The sequence below is a fragment of the Chiloscyllium punctatum genome, chromosome 37 (assembly GCF_047496795.1).
Source record: "Chiloscyllium punctatum isolate Juve2018m chromosome 37, sChiPun1.3, whole genome shotgun sequence".
Taxonomy (NCBI): domain Eukaryota; kingdom Metazoa; phylum Chordata; class Chondrichthyes; order Orectolobiformes; family Hemiscylliidae; genus Chiloscyllium; species Chiloscyllium punctatum.
Genome location: NC_092775.1, coordinates 18,478,414 through 18,498,406, shown reverse-complemented (window position 1 = coordinate 18,498,406; position 19,993 = coordinate 18,478,414). Strand labels below are relative to the sequence as shown.

The window sequence follows — 19,993 nt, the reverse complement described above, 5'->3', positions numbered from 1 at the left end:
TCAGGTCACATTGCCCCAGATAGATTAGGCATCACAAGTAGAAATCACTTCTTACAAATTAGGAGGTTACATGCCTGAACACTATCCTTGGCAACAACTACATCTGCAGGAAACAAACAAAGCTTCACAATTTCATCTTGCATAATAACTTTGCAATACTGTTGCTGTTGGCACAGGTGTCAAAGGGGCATAGTTTAAACAGTATATGTTTCATCTAATGCAAGTTCCTTAAAGAACAAAACTGTGTGGTCTGAATTTTGAGAGAAATGTAAATGTGTTTTTTTTAATTATTGTTGTTTGAAAAGGGACTATAAAATTGAACAAAATAGAAAAGATGGCCACAATTAGAAAAGTTATTGCCACGACAAAATAATTTCAAATTAATGGTATGATATATGTCAGAAATACCTCCTCAATAAGGCAGGCACAACACTGAAAGACACAAGCAACACCTTTCCTCATTTGACAGTTGACACTTTACCTGGCATCTGCTGGGAAGCCATTTGCACATGCGCTGAACGCCAAGCGGTTGACTCAACCCACTCCATTCGTTTGACCTAGTCCTCACATATGATTGGTTGTACGGCGTCGGCCGTTGGGACGCAAATGTCCAATGCGAGCGGCTAACCGGGCTGTCAATCAGCTGGCGGCCAACGGGGTCCGAACGACCGTTAGGAGGCGCGGCACAATGGCCACCCGGTGCTCGGATTGGTCACCGCAGCTGCCAGTCAAAGCTGCGTGGCGTCAGGAATGGTCGGCGAAGCGGTGGGCCGAGTAGCGTCAACGTTGTACAGTTGTTGTGGGAGACGGCCGGCGAGGGTCTGGCTTGGCGGGTGCTAGGGAACCTGAGGAGGGAAGTGGAGCGGGGCGTGCTTTTATTTTCTTTATTTCAAACACCTTCCTGACCCCGTTTTCTTATCTCCCCCGCCCCCCCCCCCTCCGATTCACTAAAGTTTTATTTTGTTTGCGTTGTAGTTGGGGGGTGGGGGGGGGAATAGAGGAAAAAGTAGTTTCGGTCGTCAGCCGTCATGGGCCTGAGGAAGAAAAGCAAAAATCCTGCCGTCCTCAGTCATGAGTTCGTGATCCAGAACCATGCGGACATCGTGTCGTGTGTCGCGATGGTGATTCTGCTAGGGCTGATGTTCGAGGTAAAGAAAGGCTTTATAGAGATATGTACGTGAATGGCTACATTGACCAAAAGGGCAGAGGCCCAGACTTGAACAGAAATATTCCCCCATCACCTTTTTGGATAACGGAGTGTGTGTGTATGTGTGTGTGGGGTGGTGGTGGTGGTGGTGGTGGTGGCGGGGTGGTGGTGGCGGGGGGGCGGGGGGGGGGGTTGGTGTGGGGGAGATGAATAAGGGTTGAGGAGAATGGCCATCTCCAAGTGGAAGGGGCTAGGTGTACACGCAACTAGCCCGCCTTGATCCTTCAAGACAAGGATTATTCCTGGTTCAGAGGCGCTTCACAGGTTCGTGGACCCCACCGTTTTTCTCCACAGTGCTTGCTACTACTATTATTGAACTTAATGTCATGATTTGAAAAGTGGAAACAGGTGGCTTGATTTGTAAATGGTCTTGAACTGCCAGTGAGAGTACAGCTGAGCTTGTGCCGATCTTGTTTCAAATGTAATTCGAAATTTCAAAAATGAAGCCTTCAGTGAACGCTGGATTATTCGTCTTAAAGGAGGAAATATTCTCAGCGAACATTTGGATAGACTTTGTTGCCCGCTAGTTGTCTTTGGAAGTTAAAATCTCCTTTGTGCGTCGGTACTGATGACGGCTCACGTCCACCAATAAATACACACTCAGAGTTTGCATATGATTGAAGCCTGGTTTTTAGTGAGAAATAAATGCTTCCAACATCTGCTAGTATATTGTCAGACAACCAAAGGGCTGATTTCATTTATGCGCTGTTTTCTTCACCAAAGTGGATACAAATTGCTTTCGGCTCTACTGTGGTGAAATGAATCATCTTTGTCTAAGCCCCACTGTGTCTTCATGACCATCCAGAAACACTTGCCAGGATTAAGTTTGTTATAGAATATCTTCTGAAGTAACCAAATATCAAGCATTTTGAAAAAGACGTATCCATCTTTGTACTTTTTACTGTGTCTGACTCTAATTTATGTTTTTGCTCTAGTGAGAGCTTCGGTCACGTGCTGCTATCAAGTTTTTGCATTGCTTCTACTTAAGTTGTGTTAGAAACAAATTTGAGTTGTTTGGAGCAACTGAGAGACCCATCTGTTATAAAAATTGCCTTGTCTTGTTTTATTACCAGCTTCATCCCCCATATTACCCTGAAACTTTAAAATAAACAGCATTATTTGTTGAGACTGATTCATTTTAAGCTTTAGGTCTGATTGGTGAAGTTTATGTTACTGCACTTCTGGTTTGAATAGAGGCCTTGTAGAGTTTTGACAAGTTATTTTTAAAAAGCAGTTTGGAGTGATTAATTCCAGGGGTTTTGTTTTCTTTACACATTTACGGGTTGAGGGCACCTCTGTCTGGGCAGCATTTATTGCCCATCCCTGATTGCCGAGAAGGCATTTAAGAGTCAACCACATTTCTGTGTCTGGTGTTCACACACAGGCTAGACCAGGTAAGGATGGCAGTTTCCTTCCCTAAAGAGCATTAGGGAACCAGATGTTTGTTTTTCTGACAATTGACGATGGAGTCATCACTATATTAATTCCAGATATTTGTTGAATTCAAGTTCCACCATCTGCTATGGTGGAATTTGAACCTGGGTCTCGAATGTTATCTGGATCGCCGGATTAACAATCCGGCAATAATACCATTAAGCCAACACCTTGATATTTTGAGGAAAGACTGCTTTGAGAAGTGACTGCTTTGTCAGCTCCCACAGTGCCACTAAAGGGTAGTTCGAGGATTTTCGCATGGCTACAGTCCACTGTATTCAAATGGTTTCCAATGTTCACTGCTCACAACTTTTCATAAAAACAGAGGTTGTACGTGTGAAACCAGGTGAATACTACATGGCACTTCTTTTCCTATGAACCAATATTTTGGCTATCATTTTAACATCTGTCATTCAATGATATTAAAACAAATGAACTGGGTGTCCTTGACTTTGACTGGAATTGTGTGTGTGCATAAGTTGCAGTGCTTCATTGGTTGTAACTGCAATGTTTAAATTTGTGAAAAGGCTTCATATAATATTCAAGTTTTCTACATGAATGCAGATTCCTTTTTTGTTTAACTGGAGTTAGCTGTTTTGGTTTCCTGACCATTTTAGATACTGTCAAATGCTCAGTTTAAGGAACACAGCTTGCTTGTGTTAAGGCTTGTTGGCTTTATATCAATAGGAAGTTGAATAATGGAATCTATTCTAAGTAACAGAATGGAGGTGGTACTCTTCCGAGCATTATAATGCGGGAAGTTCCGAACACTCAGATTGCTTTTAATGATATTGTGAGATAACTGGCTTTTTCAATGATTTATAGCTGTCCAGAAGAAGGAAAAGCATTTGATATAAAACTTTATGAAAACTCCCAATTAAATTTAAATCTGAAGGAGTCTAGAATGGATTATGGTACTGGATTAATTAAAGTACACCTGATAGCTATATAGTTTACTGGACCATACTTGTTAAATGAAATCTATCTTTAAAACATGTTCATCAACTGTATGGATATTGAGATAATTAAACTTCCTGACAAACAACCTGGAGAGCAATAAATTTAGTAAAGAAGTGAAAGGTGTATGACAAAAATTGGAGTTACTTGAAATGGGGTAGACAAGTCGACATTTAAAATTTAATGTTGATAAATTTCAAGTATTAAATATACATTGACTGCAAAATAGGTCACAAGCAGATAAGATGGCCAAATTAAATTCTATTAGGGAAGAGGTAAATTTGTAAGTAGTTGATTGTGTTATGAAGTTGAAGGTGCATGTTGTAACCTTGAGAGTCAAAGCTGGCAAGCACCTTTCATGTCAATGTGCTGGAAAATTGAAAGATGTAACATTTTGGCTGTAAACTAGATACCAGTTGATTTCACAGCAGTTTAAATTATGCCCCAAGATACCAAAACCCAATCAAATTTGAATTGTACTGTTTTAACATTGAACCAATGAGATGATCTGATGTTTGGGGTATAAAAAGCAGGCATTTTGGACAGTTAGCCAGAAAGAGCACCATCTGCCATATACAGACAATGAGCAAAACTAATGTCATTTACAAAATACTGTGCAAGGACTGTAACGAACACTACATCGGACAAACAGGCAGAAAACTAGCCACCAGAATACATAAACACTAACTAGCCACAAAAAGACGTGACCCTCTCTCACTCGTATCCTCTCATACAGATGAGGAAGGACACCACTTCGAATGGGACAACACACACATCCTAGGACAGGTCAAACAAGGACACACAGGTGAGAATTCCTAGAAGCATGGCATTCCAACTGGAACTCTATCAACAAACACATAGAGTTAGACCCCCATCCACCACCCACTGAGAAAAAGAACAGGAAGTGACTTCACAGGACATGACATCACCAACCCAAAGAAACCCAAACATATAAATAGAAAGCAGGAATTTTCAACATTGCTTTGCCTGAGGTGCACTGAAGATGTTACCTAGGGTAATGAAATGTCTGGAAATGAACCTTCCAGCTCAGCGAGCAAACCGACATCCCAAACCTCAACCTAAGCTACAAATCTTCTCAAAGCTTGCCATTTGCCATTTTCAGACAGATTATCTGAAAACACACACTTTGTAAAAGGTACCTTTTTTACAATGTGAAAAATAGTGCAGTAGAAGAAGACCAGGGTGATCGACAAACTGAGAAAGATCGACACTGGAGATGACAGTTGCTGTCTCGTTTTGAAAATTGAGTTGCTGTAAATTTAATAGGGGCTTTATTGGATCAGTATATTGTTAGTGGGAGAAAGGAGGCTGAGTGTTATAAATTGTTGTTGTTTAATTTTTATTTTAGTTACTGAAAAAAATAAAATTTTATTCTTTAATAGTGGAATTTAGGTAGTTCTGTCACTCCATACTTTTAACAGATTACGGGAGAGGTAACCTTTTGAATGTGTTTGGTTTAATTAGTATAAGGGTTTACCGCTGTGTTGTAAGAATTGAAATTCTGGAACAAAAGCAGAAATTACAAGGGAAACTCGGCCAGTCTGGAGAGGAAAAGCAGTTAATGAAATAGCATTAAAAATGCTACTGTTATCTTCTCAAAAGTTTGAGAGTACAGAACTTCCCACATTATAATGCTAGGGAGAATACATCCTCCATCCTGTTGTTTAGAATGGACTCCACTATTCAGTTTTCCAGCATCCACAGTTCTTTGTTTTATTATTCATTCAAATACTGGTGTGCTGTGTTTTTTGTCTGCTTTTACTGGTGTTTTTTGAATCCCACACTGTCAATTTTCTGTGATTACAAGCTCATGTTGGTCATAACTGTGCCATGATTAGAATGAGCATTTGGAGACTTGGGAAGGCACTAAGTGTCATAACAGACCATTTTGATATTTTAAAATTCATTGTCTTGGATGTATGCATCACTGACACATACTCCGGTTTATGTGGCAGGGTTCATGTCGCAATGTTAGGTAGAGAGTCCCAGATTCAGCAGTGGTGAAGGAATGATGTTGAAGATTTGGAGTTATTGTCTCAGCTGCACACTTCCTATGTATTGGATTATAGCAAATTATACTAAGATGCTTTGGTGGGTTGTCATAATTCATCTTTTGATACTGGACATGTTGTACACAGCCTGCATCATGAGTATTGAGGATTTATTTTAAGCTAGTAGGTGTTGGTGGTGCAAGTGCAGCTGCAAGTATTACTTCATTATCTGCCTAGTGGATTGTAGATGGTGAGCAGTTTTGGATGGGCTGAAATAAGTCTTTCATAGTTGAATACCTGGGCTCTGGTCTCCTATATTAGCATTTGACTGCCTGTTTTGTTCAATATAGTGTTTGTTACAGTTCCTGCAAGGTATTTTATAAAGGCCATTAGCTTTGCTTGTCTATATGGTGTCTTTCAAGTTCATTAGCTGTTTTAGTGTGAGGGTGGGTTTGTGGGCTACCATGATGCCAAGAGGTCTGAGTCGTCTGGCAGTCATCTCCAAGTAGGAGCGAGTGACTAGGGTTTCTGGTCACATTTTGTCTGCTTGTTTGGGTTTGTTGCTGTGAAGTCTGTGGACTGTATTTATTGGTAAATATTGTTCAGTTTATTCCATACTATTTGATTCATTTCAACTTCCTATTTAGTTTTGACCGTTTTGCAATTTTGTGTGTGTTTTTTGTGATTTGTCACTGAATTCTCTTCCATTACATAAAACAGATGTTAGAATTAGAAATAACTTATTCAAGCCAACAAAAATAGTTCATTGTACATAAAGAATAGGGTGTTGCTATAGTTACAGACACCTGAACCAGTTGAAACACAATTTATTATAAGTTGGATCTAAACTAGAAGCCAGTTTCTCATGGTCAGATAGAGTTCACTTGGAGAGTTCAGTGTTTAATAGGTAACTGAAAATGCTGAGAGTATTCTTATCACTGACACCAGTACTTAGAATGTGTAATTTTGTTTGGGTTTGATGTACGAAGTTAGCAATGATGTCTTCACACTCTTGAAAGAAAATTGTGGGTGTAGGGAAAATCTTTTTGCCGCTGACAAATCTTCGCAAAAATTGCTGACAATTTTTTTATTAAAATTGCAACAGTTTGAGTAGATACCTATATAATCATACTTATTCTAATAAAATAGGAACCATTTAAACTAATCTGATTATCAATTTACTTTGTTTCACCTTAGTTTAAACAGAAATAATTTAACGGATCAGTTTAAATTGTTAGTCTAGCTCTCTGTATACAATTGATGTTTTCCAAATTAACTTTAGGGTGAAATTAAATCTTTGTCAAGGAATTTTCAGTGGGTAAAGTTTTGCTTAAAGATTTGAGAATTAAAGACTTGGCATCTGTTCCTCATATAGAAATATTAAAATATTGTCAATTGAATTCTCTTCTAAGGAGGGAAAATGTTGTATTGGCAGAATATTTTTTGTTCTGGAAAATCAAACTATTTTATACTGCCTTTTGATGTCTTCGTGCAACTCTGTACCTCCCATTCTGTGGTATCCTTGCTTACCTCTTATAACTATTGCTTAGTGATAATCAACGTAAATGGATTGAAGCTTAACCCCATACTAACTGCACAGCAACACCTACTTGTAAAATTCTGTTAAGGGAAATGATGCCCAGATTTGGAATACCAGTTAAGGTCTCTTCTGATAATGGCCCCCCGCCTCTGTGCAGAGTAAGCAAGGCACTATGTAAGAGTTTGAATATGAATCAAAAAAATCCATTGTGCCAACCATCCCCAAGCAGCGGGAATTATAGAAAATGCCAATGGTACCTTTAAAAGGTCAGCTAAGCCAGTTGGTAGAAGAAACGGGCCTTAATTGGCTGCAAGTGCTCTCAATTGCCCTTTTTTAATATGAGAACCATGACACAGAAAAAGACTGAATTCTCGGTGGCTGAACTGATATCTGGAAAGCCCTTGAGGACCCTTAACTGCCCAACACGTGTTTATGTGCATGTCATGGTAGAAGAAATACACAGGTACCTGATTAAGTTAACCAGAGCATTGCAGTCTCATCATCAGGTCAAAGTTAAAAATCACACAACACCAGGTTATAGTCACACGTTGTGATTTTTAACTTTGTACACCTCAGTCCAACACCGGCATCTCCAAATCATCAGGTCAAAGAAGCCTATTGAGTACCAGGGAAATAAGAAGAAAGAGCTCCAGTGTTGAAAGGTGTTAACTCTGGTGACGATGTATTATTGAAAGACTTTAATTGGGAAAAATCGGGCCCCCGCTGAAAAGGTCCTTGTCAAGTTCTTTTGACAACTGAAACTGCAGTAAAGGTAGAAGGACGTTCAACATGGCTCTACAAAGGACATTGCAAACTTGTATGCGTCTCGCAGTCCTAGTGTTAGCACTGATAGAGGCATCCGATGAGAATCCAACCCAAGTACATACACCCAGATTTAACTGATCCCTCTGTGATATCTCAGACTGGCTAAAACTCCAATATGACTGTACAAAATAAATCTGTGCTGATACCATTGAAAGTTACGATTGCAGCTGCCCAGCTGAAACTTGTTTAAACTACTCACATTGCATATCCAGGCATTACTCTCCCAAGCTTTGTTCAAAGAGTTCAGGAGACCTGGATGATGCCGCTTAAGAATTGGCTAGTGCTAGATTTCCTCCTTGCTAAAAAAGGAGGCGTTTATTCAGTCATTGGCCTGCAATGTTGCATCTGCGTCGATGATTTCTCGAAAGATATTATGGACGATACAGATGTTATCAACAAAGCGGGTCAAGGCACAGTGCGGATGGATCGTGTGGGACTCGCTGATTGTCCTTGGTCTCGTCCTAGGAATATACATTGTCATCTGCTTATGCATGAAATGGACCGTACATTGCTTTTCATCTCAGCCAAAGCGGAATCTGGTAAATTGACCCTTGTCTATCTCTGCTCATTCATGTCTGAATGTCCATGCTGAAATCCAGTATCTTTCTGCTCCTTTGGACAATGACTTGCAGAGGAGGTACTTTGCTTATTGAGAATACAAATCGACTGAAGGGCTAATTACACTTATGAGCTATGTCGTTGTCATGAAATGACAGAAGTGGGGAATGAGAAAGTTTATAGTCTTAAAACTTTTCCTTAAACATTTAGACTAAAATGGAATGTTGAATTATAGAACACATTTGCTGCACACTAGAAAATAGACAGGCAGGAAGGGTTGGACCATAAAACAAAAGAGGGGGAACGCAAGCTGTGCAGAAAAGAAAGACATCTATTCGCAGCAAATGATAACAGGATGCTGTAAGGCAATTAAAAACACTTGCCTTAACATCAGTGAATCTGTGTGAACAGGACACTGAGTGACACTGGGCAGCACGGTGGTTCAATAGTTAGCACTGCTGCCTCACAGCACCAGAGTTCTAGGTTCGATTCCAGCCTTTGGTGACTGTCTGTTTGAGTGGCATTTGCACATTCTCCCTGTGTCTCTGTGGGTTTCATCCAGGCACTCTGGTTTCCTCCCACAGTCCAAAGATTTGCCGGTCAGGTAAATTGGCCAGGCTAAATTGCCAATCGTGTTAGGTGCGTTAGTTAGAGGGAAATGGGTTGGTGTGGACTTGGTGGTTCAAAGGACCTGTTTCTACACTGTAAGGAATCTAATCTAACTTGGTACAATCAAAAGCCTTGTAATTGACGGTCAGGTCCTATCAATTATAGTGGATTCTTATTACCCTTTGCAAGCTAGGCAGACTCAGAAGGAAAAACATCTTTTCTGTGAAAAGTCCCTGACTTGAGTTCAAAAGGGCACTAGAGAGAGAGAGAGACAGACTGTTTTGTAGTGCTGCAAATGCTGAAGCCAGTAGAAAATTAACTCTGCTTACTTGCAATGGATTGAATTTATTTGCATTTTGAGACTTCATGATGATTTTGAGTGGCCATTACTGGTTATGAATTGCAAATTCTGTAAAAGGAAATATTGATGAAGCTTTAACTTATTGTTTTTACAGACCAAGACTGTCCCACTGTCAATTCTAGCTAGTCAGATCTTATGTCTTATTTGAATTTGAATCACAACCTTGAAAAGAAGGCATGTTTAATCCGAGAATTATTCGAATCATTTTAAATACAACCTTAAGGTAACATTTCAGTCTCAGGTACAGAATGATTCTGTGCTTAAGGTAAAAAAAAGGAGTCTGCTCCCAGCTTAAAATTATTCTAAACCTAACATTGTGTCAGAATCTCTTCAATCTGTCAGGAAGCCATTTTATGGTCAAAAGTTTGCCCTCCTTGCTAAGAAACCATTTCATAAAACAATGGTATCAGACATGTGAGCTGTACAAGGTTGCCTTATGACACCTCCTACTTAATTTAGACTGGTACTTCTTTATAGGAAGCTATCTTGCCACCAGACACCTGACTTGGCTGGATTTGTTTCCCACCTGATAGTTAGCTCAAGGCCTGTATGAGTGATCAGTCAAGCACACACACATCTGTCAATTAACTTCTCTTCCTTACGAATTATTGTCTTTCACTTATCTGTTTAATTAGGAACATGCAGTGTTTTTTGTCAACTTTTTGTATAAAGGAAGCCTGTTTGTGACAGTAAGACAGTAGCCTGCAGGGGCTCTTAAAGGAAGAGTGATGTCTACTCTCCTGGGTTATTAGAGCCTAGTTAATTGAGCTTTATAGATATCAGTTTTGTGTTGTAGTAGTGATGCTATTGGTAAATAAAGGGGATGACTAAAATTAAACTAAACTGTCTGTTAGAATTTTTTTTATTCCAGACTACCAAAGGGTACGATCTCGGGGATGAACCAAGAGAAGCTTACACGTTGAGTCCATAAGAGTTTCCCTGGGCCGTCTCAAATCTGTACTTTAACATAGGGTATAACTTGCATGCGTTTTTATTTATGCTGTTGTCTTTGATGCCCACACAAAAGAACATGTTAGAAAATGAATACCTTCTGTTGTGCAAGAAATCAGAGTTCTCTTTTAATGATACCTGGTGACACCTGCCAGAAAATGGATATGACTGTTGAGTCTACTATAATTGGGCAGCCAAAATTTATTGTTTTTTTTATATAGAAAAAAAGATTATATTTGAGTGAGTTAAGAAAATTTAAACATTATGAAATTGCATGTTCACTAGAATCAGCAGAGGTGGTGGTGCTGGAAAAGTGGCTAGTAGTTTTTAGAAAGAACCTATTGTCTTGTGCATTGTTTCTGCAGGCTCCATTTTGCCCATTGTTAAACTTTATTTCAATGTGAAATTTGAACTTGTATATTTCAAAATTGCTTTTTAAATATTAAATTGCAATCTTTGTCAGTGAGCTAATGAATTTACATCTGTTAATGTATAATTCATTATCCCTACTCTCGTAAAAGCTATGAAATACTCTAAGTCTTTACAAATGTTTTCCAGTGATTCTAGGCCTGTTAAGTTATTTTCTGTCCAGTGTTCTGGAAAAGGTTGCATGGTCTCTGTTACTTCATTTCCATGCTGAGTTTATGTATAAATATCCCATCATCTGAGAGCTTAGTGTATTACTAGGTGGTTGCGTGTGCTTGTTCAGTTCTGAAGTAATTTGGAAAGAAATCTGTGGAAAACAACAAAAATTATGTCTTTCATTTGTACTCTTAAGTTTTTCTTAACCACTGCAGGTAAACAAAATGTATTCACAAATAATTATTAAACCAATCTCTGCATGGTGTTGTGATTGTCTTTCTACTTTAGTGTGGCATTTCGAATGTTGTACACAGTTTTAAAATGGGGGGAGGGAAGCAAAATCAACCTGATAGACTATGCTAATGCTTGATCTAATATTTGCTGTCAGGATTCAAATAACTTCAAAATAGAGTCACTATGTAACTGAATATGAGCAGCATGATTCAGCAGCTGTCACACTCCATTTAATGAATATGTATGTAATGCATGTGGCATTTTAAAATAGAGATGGAGAATCAGTGCTATTGGTGACTTATGATCTAGTTATTATGGAGCTATTGATATTACCAGCCTCCTTTTATGGCTTTTTAACACTGTTCGCAAGGATGAGTGGTCCTCGCCTGTTCCCTTCTATATCTCTCTCTTTAATAGTTTGAGGAAAACCATAATTTTAAAATAAATATTCCACAGGTGAGCAAGATTAGTTTGCTTCAGGTGATTGTTCTCTAGCCTCTGTTTTCAAAAGATGGTGTGGATTCAAGTTGTACTTTGAGTGTTTAGGTTGATATTGCACTGAATTATTGAGGAAGTGCCCCATTCTGACATTCCAAGATTCTTTTGAGATGTTAAAGCAAACTAATTAATGAATTATCCCATGGCACTATCAAGAGGATAGGAATTTTTCTAATGCCGAAACTAAAATTGTCTGAAATACTTTGATTAATGACCATTTAAAAAAATGTTCTGACTTCTTTTCTCACATAAAACTATTTGAAAATGGTTTGCATTTGCACTGCTTTGAAACACGAAATGTTTAGTTTTGGATTGCTGTATCAGTTAACTAACACAGAAAGGATAGCTTTCTGGTTGTATTCCTTGGCTACTTGCAGGGCAAATGACTCGTGTGACTTCCTTTTGAGAATTTTCGGATGCAAGTTCTATTGTCATTGGGAACTTCTGGGCTGTGAACATGAGTGGGAATACTAGTATTTATGGCCTGTTGATAACTGCCTTCTTGAACCACTTCAGACTATGTAGTGTAGATACATGACAGTGCTGCTATTGACCCACTGACCTGCAGTCTTTCTAGCTTAGAAGTTTGGGATGTGCTATCAGGGGAAGCTGGGCAACTTGTTCCAATGCACCTTGTACAGTATATGGTACACACTGCAGGTTTGCGTTGGTAGAGGGAATAAATTTTTGCGGTGGGTGGGGTACTTTGCCCTTTATAAACTATGAAGATTTAGGTGTTTGGAGTCGTCTAAGCAACTGAAGAGTCTTCCATCATCGAGCTGACTTGAGCCTTCTAGTTGGTGGGTAGGATTTAGGGAGTTGGGAGGATAAGTTGCTTGCTTCTCAGTTCTGAGCTTTTTGCATGCCTTGTGGCCCCAATGTTCATATTGCTGGTCATGTTCAATTCCTGAACAGTAGTAATGCCTATTGATGAGGATTTCGATGGTAATACTTTTCACACTCAGAAGTAAGAGGTCAGATCCTTTCTGGCAATGGTCAATGTTAGGTAACCTTTTGCTCAGGTGCTTATCACTTAGCAGCCCAAAGCTGAATGTTGTCCAAGCCTTCAACGTGAGAAGACTGTTTCATTTTCTAAGGGATTGTGAACATAACTGAACACACTGCAACCGTCGGTACTTCTGACTTTGTGTTGATGAAATCTCATAGGTGAAGCAGCTGAAGATGATAAGCCTAAAGCACAGCTATGAGAAATGCCTGTAGGCATGTCCAAGTACTGTGAACAATTTTCCCAGGCTACCCATTGACTTCAGCCTTGTCAGGGCTTCGGATGCTACCTGTGATTAAATGCTGTATCAAGGCAGCCACTCATGTGTCCCCTCTAGAATTCTGCTCTTTTATCTATGTTTGGACCAAGGCTGTATGTGATCTGGAGCTGAGTGACCCTGCTGGGCTTTGAACAGGATGCTGAGCAAATTCTGTTCGATAGCACTGCTGATCACACCTATTTTGAGAATAGATTAACAGCATGACCATTAGGCATAGAGTCATAGAGATGTACAGCATGGAAACAGACCCTTTGGTCCAACCTGCCAATGCCGACCAGATATCCCAACCCAATCTAGTCCCACCTGCCAGCACCCGACCCATATCCTTCCAAACCCTTCCTATTCATACACTCATCCAGGTGCCTCTTAAATGTTGCAATTGTACCAGCCTCCACCACATCCTCTGGCAGCTCATTCCATACACGTACCACCCTCTGCGTGAAGATGTTGCCCCTTAGGTCTCTTTTATATCTTTTCCCTCTCACCCTAAACCTGTGCCCTCTAGTTCTGGACTCCCCGATCCCAGGGAAAAGACTTTTGTCTATTTATCCTATCCATGCCCCTCATAATTTTGCAAACCTCTATAAGGTCACCCCTCAGCCTCTGACGCTCCAGGGAAAACAGCCTCAGCCTGTTCAGCCTCTCCCTATAGCTCAAATCCTCCAACCCTGACAACATCCTTATTCTGCTTCCTGTGAAGTAGACATAGCACTAGCCCAGTTATGTTAATGAGTAGAAGATAGACTTTGAATGCTTAACTCAAAGGGGAAAATACTGTTCAAGCATTGAAATAGAATCTCTCTCTTGATTGCTCAGTATAGAAATGATATGGTGATTATATACAGATCACATTGATTCCACATGCAGTCTCTGCTTTGTGCTATTTTCACCTGTTTATAAGGTTGCTTTAGTGAGTTCAACATCTGAACTGAAGATGCAAACATGTCCAGAGTTCCTGCGACTCCTAATATCCAGTTATTCGTGCCAGGAACTGTTCACTTGCCAGGGATAAATAAACAAAGTCTTTTCACTGGGGTGGGAAGTCCAGAATTAGAGGGCGTAGATTTAGGGTGAGAGGGGAAAGACGTAAAATGGACTTAAGGGACAACTGTTTTAATGCAGAGGGTGGTGCATGTGTGGAATGAGCTGCCAGAGGAAGTGGTGGAGGCCGGTACAGTTACAACATTTTTTAAAAGGCATCTGGATTAGGTATATGAATAGGAAGGGTTCAGAGTGCTCGCAAATGAGACTACATTTATTTAGAATATCTGGTTGGCATGGATGAGTTGGACCAAAGATTCTTTTTCCTTGCTGTATAGCTCGATGACTAACCTGTCACTTGTGACACTTAACTGCTGGCAGGATGCCTATTTTTACCCACTGTTACCAGCTACAAGTGATCGATTATACACCAGATCATACCTCTGCCAAAATTGAAAGCCCCAGTGAATGTTTTTGAATGTCTACATGAGTATGATTCCCAATTCTGATGATTATGCTTCCTTTCCTTTGATTTCTGATGTTATTGGGCTTGTTTGTCATTTTCTGTGTTGCTTAACTCTTGCAATTGGTGCAGTGTGTTTTAAGTTATTTTTCATTTTGCCACTTGAAAGTAATGCTGTTCCTTGCCGTATCCATATTTCATACTGAAGTCCAGCACTTGGTTTTCATTAAAATATTTGTAAGTGTCTTTATCGTTATGATGAGTAAAAGGCTTTTTAAATAGATTACAGAAGTGTCACTTGTGGGCACTGACAATAATAATTTCTTTCAGCTGCCAGTGACCCCAAACTGCTCTTCTCCCCCAAACCCCACCCCCCCAAAAAAAGAGCGCCACCACCATGAACACTATGACCCTAGGTTTGTTAAACTGAAGGTTGAGGGCTTAAGTACATTGGAAAGCAAGTAGCCTTTAGCAAAACATGCCAAACTAGAAGTCAGTGGAGCATCCATTTCGCTTCATGGTTAGTAAATTTTCATATTTCATATAGCTTGCCACAGGATGTTAAGTAATAGCTGTTATGTTTAACTAACTGTATAAGAAGCAGATGGGATCTTGTGGTGCAGTAGCAGTGTCCCTATTTTTGGACCAGAAATCTGGCTTTTAGCCCTACCTGCTCAGAGATTTGTTGTAACATGTCTGAACAGTTGATTAAAGTATCAGAGTTGGTTTTCCAAAGTTTGAACTGAAGTTTTGTACTTTAATGGGTGATAAATAGAAGTATGAGGATTTTGTTAATAGTATGATCTGAAAGGATAACCACAGTACTATGACCCAGAACAAAACTTAACAGTATAAAATTTATGAAAATATGTAATTACAGCTAGTTCACAAAGCAATTTCTAGAACATTTCTTCATCTTTTTGTCAAAACTCTGGCTCATTTCCATAGTCTCAATCGAGGAATGTACAGGAGAACTAAAACTAAACACTGAACTAAATAATTTTTGCATGTTGTGCAAGTTCTGTAGGTCTAATGTGGGTAATCTTTTGTTGAAGGATAGTTGGTTATTTGTTTAGCTGGATTAAACTGATCAATTATGAACTGTGAATAAATGACTAGCTCTAAAGTTCACTGTATCATGTCATATTCAAACTGAACTGTTCAGAGGTTTTAGATCTATTGTAGTGCCACCTCTTCATCCAGAAGAGTGAATAGAAATGACAGAACAGTGATCAAATTGGCCTATTACGATCAACCTTTTGAAAGAATCTGTATATAATAGACTCTGATTTTCTGTAGGAGTGATTCCAGTAGTATCTGCCATGAGATGATGTGTCTTTATTCATTTAATCTTTACTTCACACTTGCAGAGTAAGTGTAGAAATATGGCATCTGTTGTTTCTCTTAAGTTAGATTGGAGGTCTGTGAAATAAACAAAGTAACTTGCTTAGTCCCACTTTTCTGCCCAATCTCTGTAGGTGTTTTTTTTTCTTCAGCTGTTTACACTATGGATGAAACGAATAGATAAAGAAAAACCTTTTCACCCCATATCAGTTTCCAGACAACAAATCGTGCCCCAGGGTTCCCAGAAATAAATTGTGACCGCAAGTGCGTTTCTTTGGTTCCACACTAGAAAATAGCAGAACTATTCTGCATCCAGAAACCTACCTAAGCCTGATGAGTAGCAGAGTGGAATCATGGATGACAAGATGGGGCAATAATGATGAGTGAACCTGCACCATCTAAAAAGATCCCAAAAATGTAACGGGGAATGGAAGATGAATTTCTATTTGCAACTAAATGAACTGTCTTGAAATTGTTCCATGAATTCATTGTTGCCCAATTTTGCAAATCCTCCGATGCTTTCATAGGGAAAGCAGTTTATGTACTTTGCAATACATTTTCCGTCCCTCCCCTCCACTGATTTTAAAATCTGACAACACCAGGTTGTAGTCCAAAGGTTTATTTGGAAGTACGAGCTTTCGGAGCGCTGCTGCTTCATCAAGTAGCTAGTGGGGAAGGATCATAGGACACAATTTTTATAATGAAAGATCAAAGTGTCACAACTGATGTGATGTATTGAGCAAACTTAGATTGCTGTTAAGTCTTTATAATCACTTTGAATGGGATTGCAGGTTTCGTTTAATTAATATGTAAATCCAAGAACTACTTTCAAGTCACATTCCGAAAATAGTTTTAAGATTTTATAAAAGAAAGGTGACATCTCAGCTCAGACAATGCATTAAAGGTGTGAGGTTGCAGTCTGTCTGTGTCCCAATCTTGAGTCAGACTGGTTCTGGTTCCAAAGTAGGAATTTATAAAATGCCACATGGACTGACTCCCGACAGATTGTGTCCTTTATTGAACAAAATATGCATCTACAAATATAAATCTGCCAAAGCAAATTTATCCTGTAGATGTGTGTGTGTGTGTGTGGGGAGTGGAGTGGCGTCACCAGTAATGTGACATGAACCCAAGATCCTGGTTGAGGCCATCCTCATGGGTACCAAACTTGGCTATCAGCCTCTGCTTGGTGACTCTGCATTGCTGTGTATCGCAAAGTCTGCCTTGGAGGACAGTCACCTCAAGATCTGAAGCTGAATGTCCTTGACTGCTAAAGTGTTCCCCACTTGGGAGGGGACATCCTGTCTGGCAAATAAAATGTCCATTCATCTGTTGTCATAGCATTTGCCTGGTCTCGCCAATATACCATACCTCAGGACATACGTGTGGGGACACCACCCACTGTGTACAACAGGTACCCGTGATTGGCCAGTGTTGTCTATCTCCTGCACTGCAGATCAGGATACCCAATGGCATGGTATATTGGCGAGATCAAGTAGATGCTACGACAATGGATGAATTGACATTGCACAATATTCGCCAGACAGGATGTTCCCTCCTAATTGGGGAATACTTGAGCAATCAAGGACATTCAGCCTCCCCTTTTTGGTGACTGTCCTCCAAGACTGACTTCAGGATATGCAACAATGCAGAGTCTCCAAGCAGAGGCTGACAGCCAAGTTTGGTTCCCACGACGTTGGCTTCAACCGAGGTTAGATTATCTACAGTGTGGAAACAGGCCATTGGGCCCAACAAGTCCATACTGACCCTTCGAACAGCAACCCACCCAGACCCGTTTCCCTTTGACTGATGCACCTAACACTATGGGCAATTTAACATGGCCAGTTCACCTAACCGCACATCTTTGGATTTTGGGAGGAAACCCACGCAGACCCACACGGAGAACGTGCAAACTCCACACAGACATTTGCCTGAGGCAGGAATGGAATCTGAGTCCCTGGCGCTTTGAGGCAGCAGTGCTAACCACTGAGTCACTTTGCTGCTGATGAGATCATGGGTTCATGTCACACTACAGATGACACTGTTACACTGTATATTCTCTCATATGTGCACACACATACACACATGATCACACTTTCTCACTCTCACAGCCCTCTCTCTTACACATGTGTGTACGTTTATCGGAGAGAAAGTACAAGTGTGCATGCGCACTGTCACAGGCATATTTTGTTACACTTGCATGCACACACTGTCAAGCATGCACATGTGCACACATACTTGCCTCCGCCTCCGCCTCCCCCCCCCCCCCCCCCCTCCCCCTTACACGTGCATGTAGGTCTATGTAGTGCGTTTGTATTTGCAGATACATTCTACTTTTTTTCAATAATTACACAATCTGTAGGCAGTCAGTCCATATGACATTTTAATTCCTATTTTGGGAACAGAACTGGTCTGATTCAAGTTTGGGATGCAGACTGACTATAACTTTGCATCTTTAGTACATTGTATGAACTGAGGTTTCACTACTTTTTATTTGGAATAGAGAGCGAGTCCAGATGAACACATGACTGCAGGGCTGATGTAGGAGGAAGGGCTTTAGACATGTGGATCATTGGAATACTTTCTGGGGAAGGTAGGACCTGTACAAGGGTGGGTTGCACCTGAACTGGATATTCTGGTGGGAGTTTTGCTAGAGTTCTTCAGAAGGATTTAAACTAAATTGGTAGGGGGTGTGAGAACCAGAGCCATGGATCAGATGATGGAGTAGGTAGTGAACAGCAAAATACTGTGCTCAGGGAAGCTGTGAGGAGCAATAGGCACTTGATAAGGTCAAGGTGCATTCAGTATGATGGGTTGAAGTTGTCTATTTTAATGTAACAAGTATCAGGAATAAGGGTGACGAACTTAGAGCCTGGATCAGTACTTGGAACTACGATGTTATGGCCATTACAGGGACAGGAATGGTTGTTGGATATTCCGGGGTTTAGGTGTTTCAAAAGGAATAGGAAGGGAGGTAGGAGGTGGGGGAGTGGCATTGCTAATCAAGGATATTATCGCAGTTGCAGACAGGGGAGATTGTCGAGGAGGATTTGTCTACCGAGTCATTATGGGTGGAAGTTAGAAACAGGAAAAGGAGCAGTCACTTTATTGGAAGGTTTCTGTAGAACTCCCAATAGCAACAGAGACACGGAGGAGCAGATACGGCATTTTGGAAAGGTGCGGAAGTAACAGGCGTGTTGTCATGGGTGACTTTAACTTCCCTAGTATTGATTGCAACCTTCTTCGTTCAAATGGTTTGGATGGAATAGTTTTTGTCAGATGTGTTCAGGAAGGGTTTCTCTATCTATGTAGATATGGCCTCCCATCTAGTCGGCCTATTGGATTTGGTGCTTGGTAGTGAGCCATGCCAGGTGTCAGATCTCTCGGTGAGAGAGCATTTCAGTCATTGTGGTCACAACTCCCTGATCTTTGCTCCTATCCTCTCCATGAGTATAGCAGATGGTTAGGGCAACTATTTAACTAGGAGGGGAATTATAATGCTATTAGGCAGGAACTGGGGCACCTAAATTGAGAACAAGTATTCTCAGGGAAATGCATGACGAAGTGTGGAGGAAATGCTTGCTGATAGTACTGGACAGATTTGTCCCACCGAGGCAAGGAAGGGATGGTATGTTGAAAGCACCTTTGGTGACGAGAGATGTGGAATATCTAGTCACTTGGAAGAAGGAAGCTTACTTAAGGTTGAGGAAGCAAGGATCCGACAGGGCTCTAAAGGGTTAAAGATAGCGAGAAAGGAGCGGAAGAATGGACTTAGGCTTTTCCTTAATCCAAGACTTTTTCATGCTCCCTTCTGGCTCTCCTTATGTGAGGCACATGAGGATGACCATAGTGAGAGTAGGGCCAAGTGGAGGGAACTTGTGCCTGGAGTCAGAGGAGGTAGTTGAGGTGCTTAATGAATACTTTGCTTCAGTATTCACTACTGAAAGGGACCTTGATGTTTGAGGACAGCGTGAAACAGACTGATTTGCTCGAACAGAGTAATGTTGAGGAGGATGTGCTGGAAATTTTGAAAGATAGATACGTAACCTGTGCCAGAGGGGATATACGCTAGGTTATAACAGGAAGTGATTGCTGCACCTTTTGGTAATGATTTCTGAGTCCTCACTGCCCACTGAGTAGTATCAGAGGAT

At 40.5% G+C, this 19,993-nt stretch overlaps 1 protein-coding gene across 2 annotated transcripts in view; it reads left to right on the top strand.

Annotated features, from left to right (window-relative positions):
* Window positions 1–754: 754 nt before the first annotated feature.
* Window positions 755–19,993, top strand: part of LOC140462904 (translocating chain-associated membrane protein 1-like 1) — a 107,247-nt gene continuing 88,008 nt past the window's right edge. Inside the window, exons 1-2 of one of the 2 annotated variants that reach the window (XM_072556352.1) lie at window positions 1,034–1,148; window positions 4,335–4,403. Coding sequence is in view for 1 of the 2 variants with exons in the window: in XM_072556351.1 (XP_072412452.1) it covers window positions 1,029–1,148 (120 nt within the window). In the remaining variant the exon portion in view is untranslated. Of the gene's footprint in view, window positions 1,149–4,334; window positions 4,404–19,993 lie in introns of both variants that reach the window. The other variant, XM_072556351.1, reaches the window with a different exon arrangement.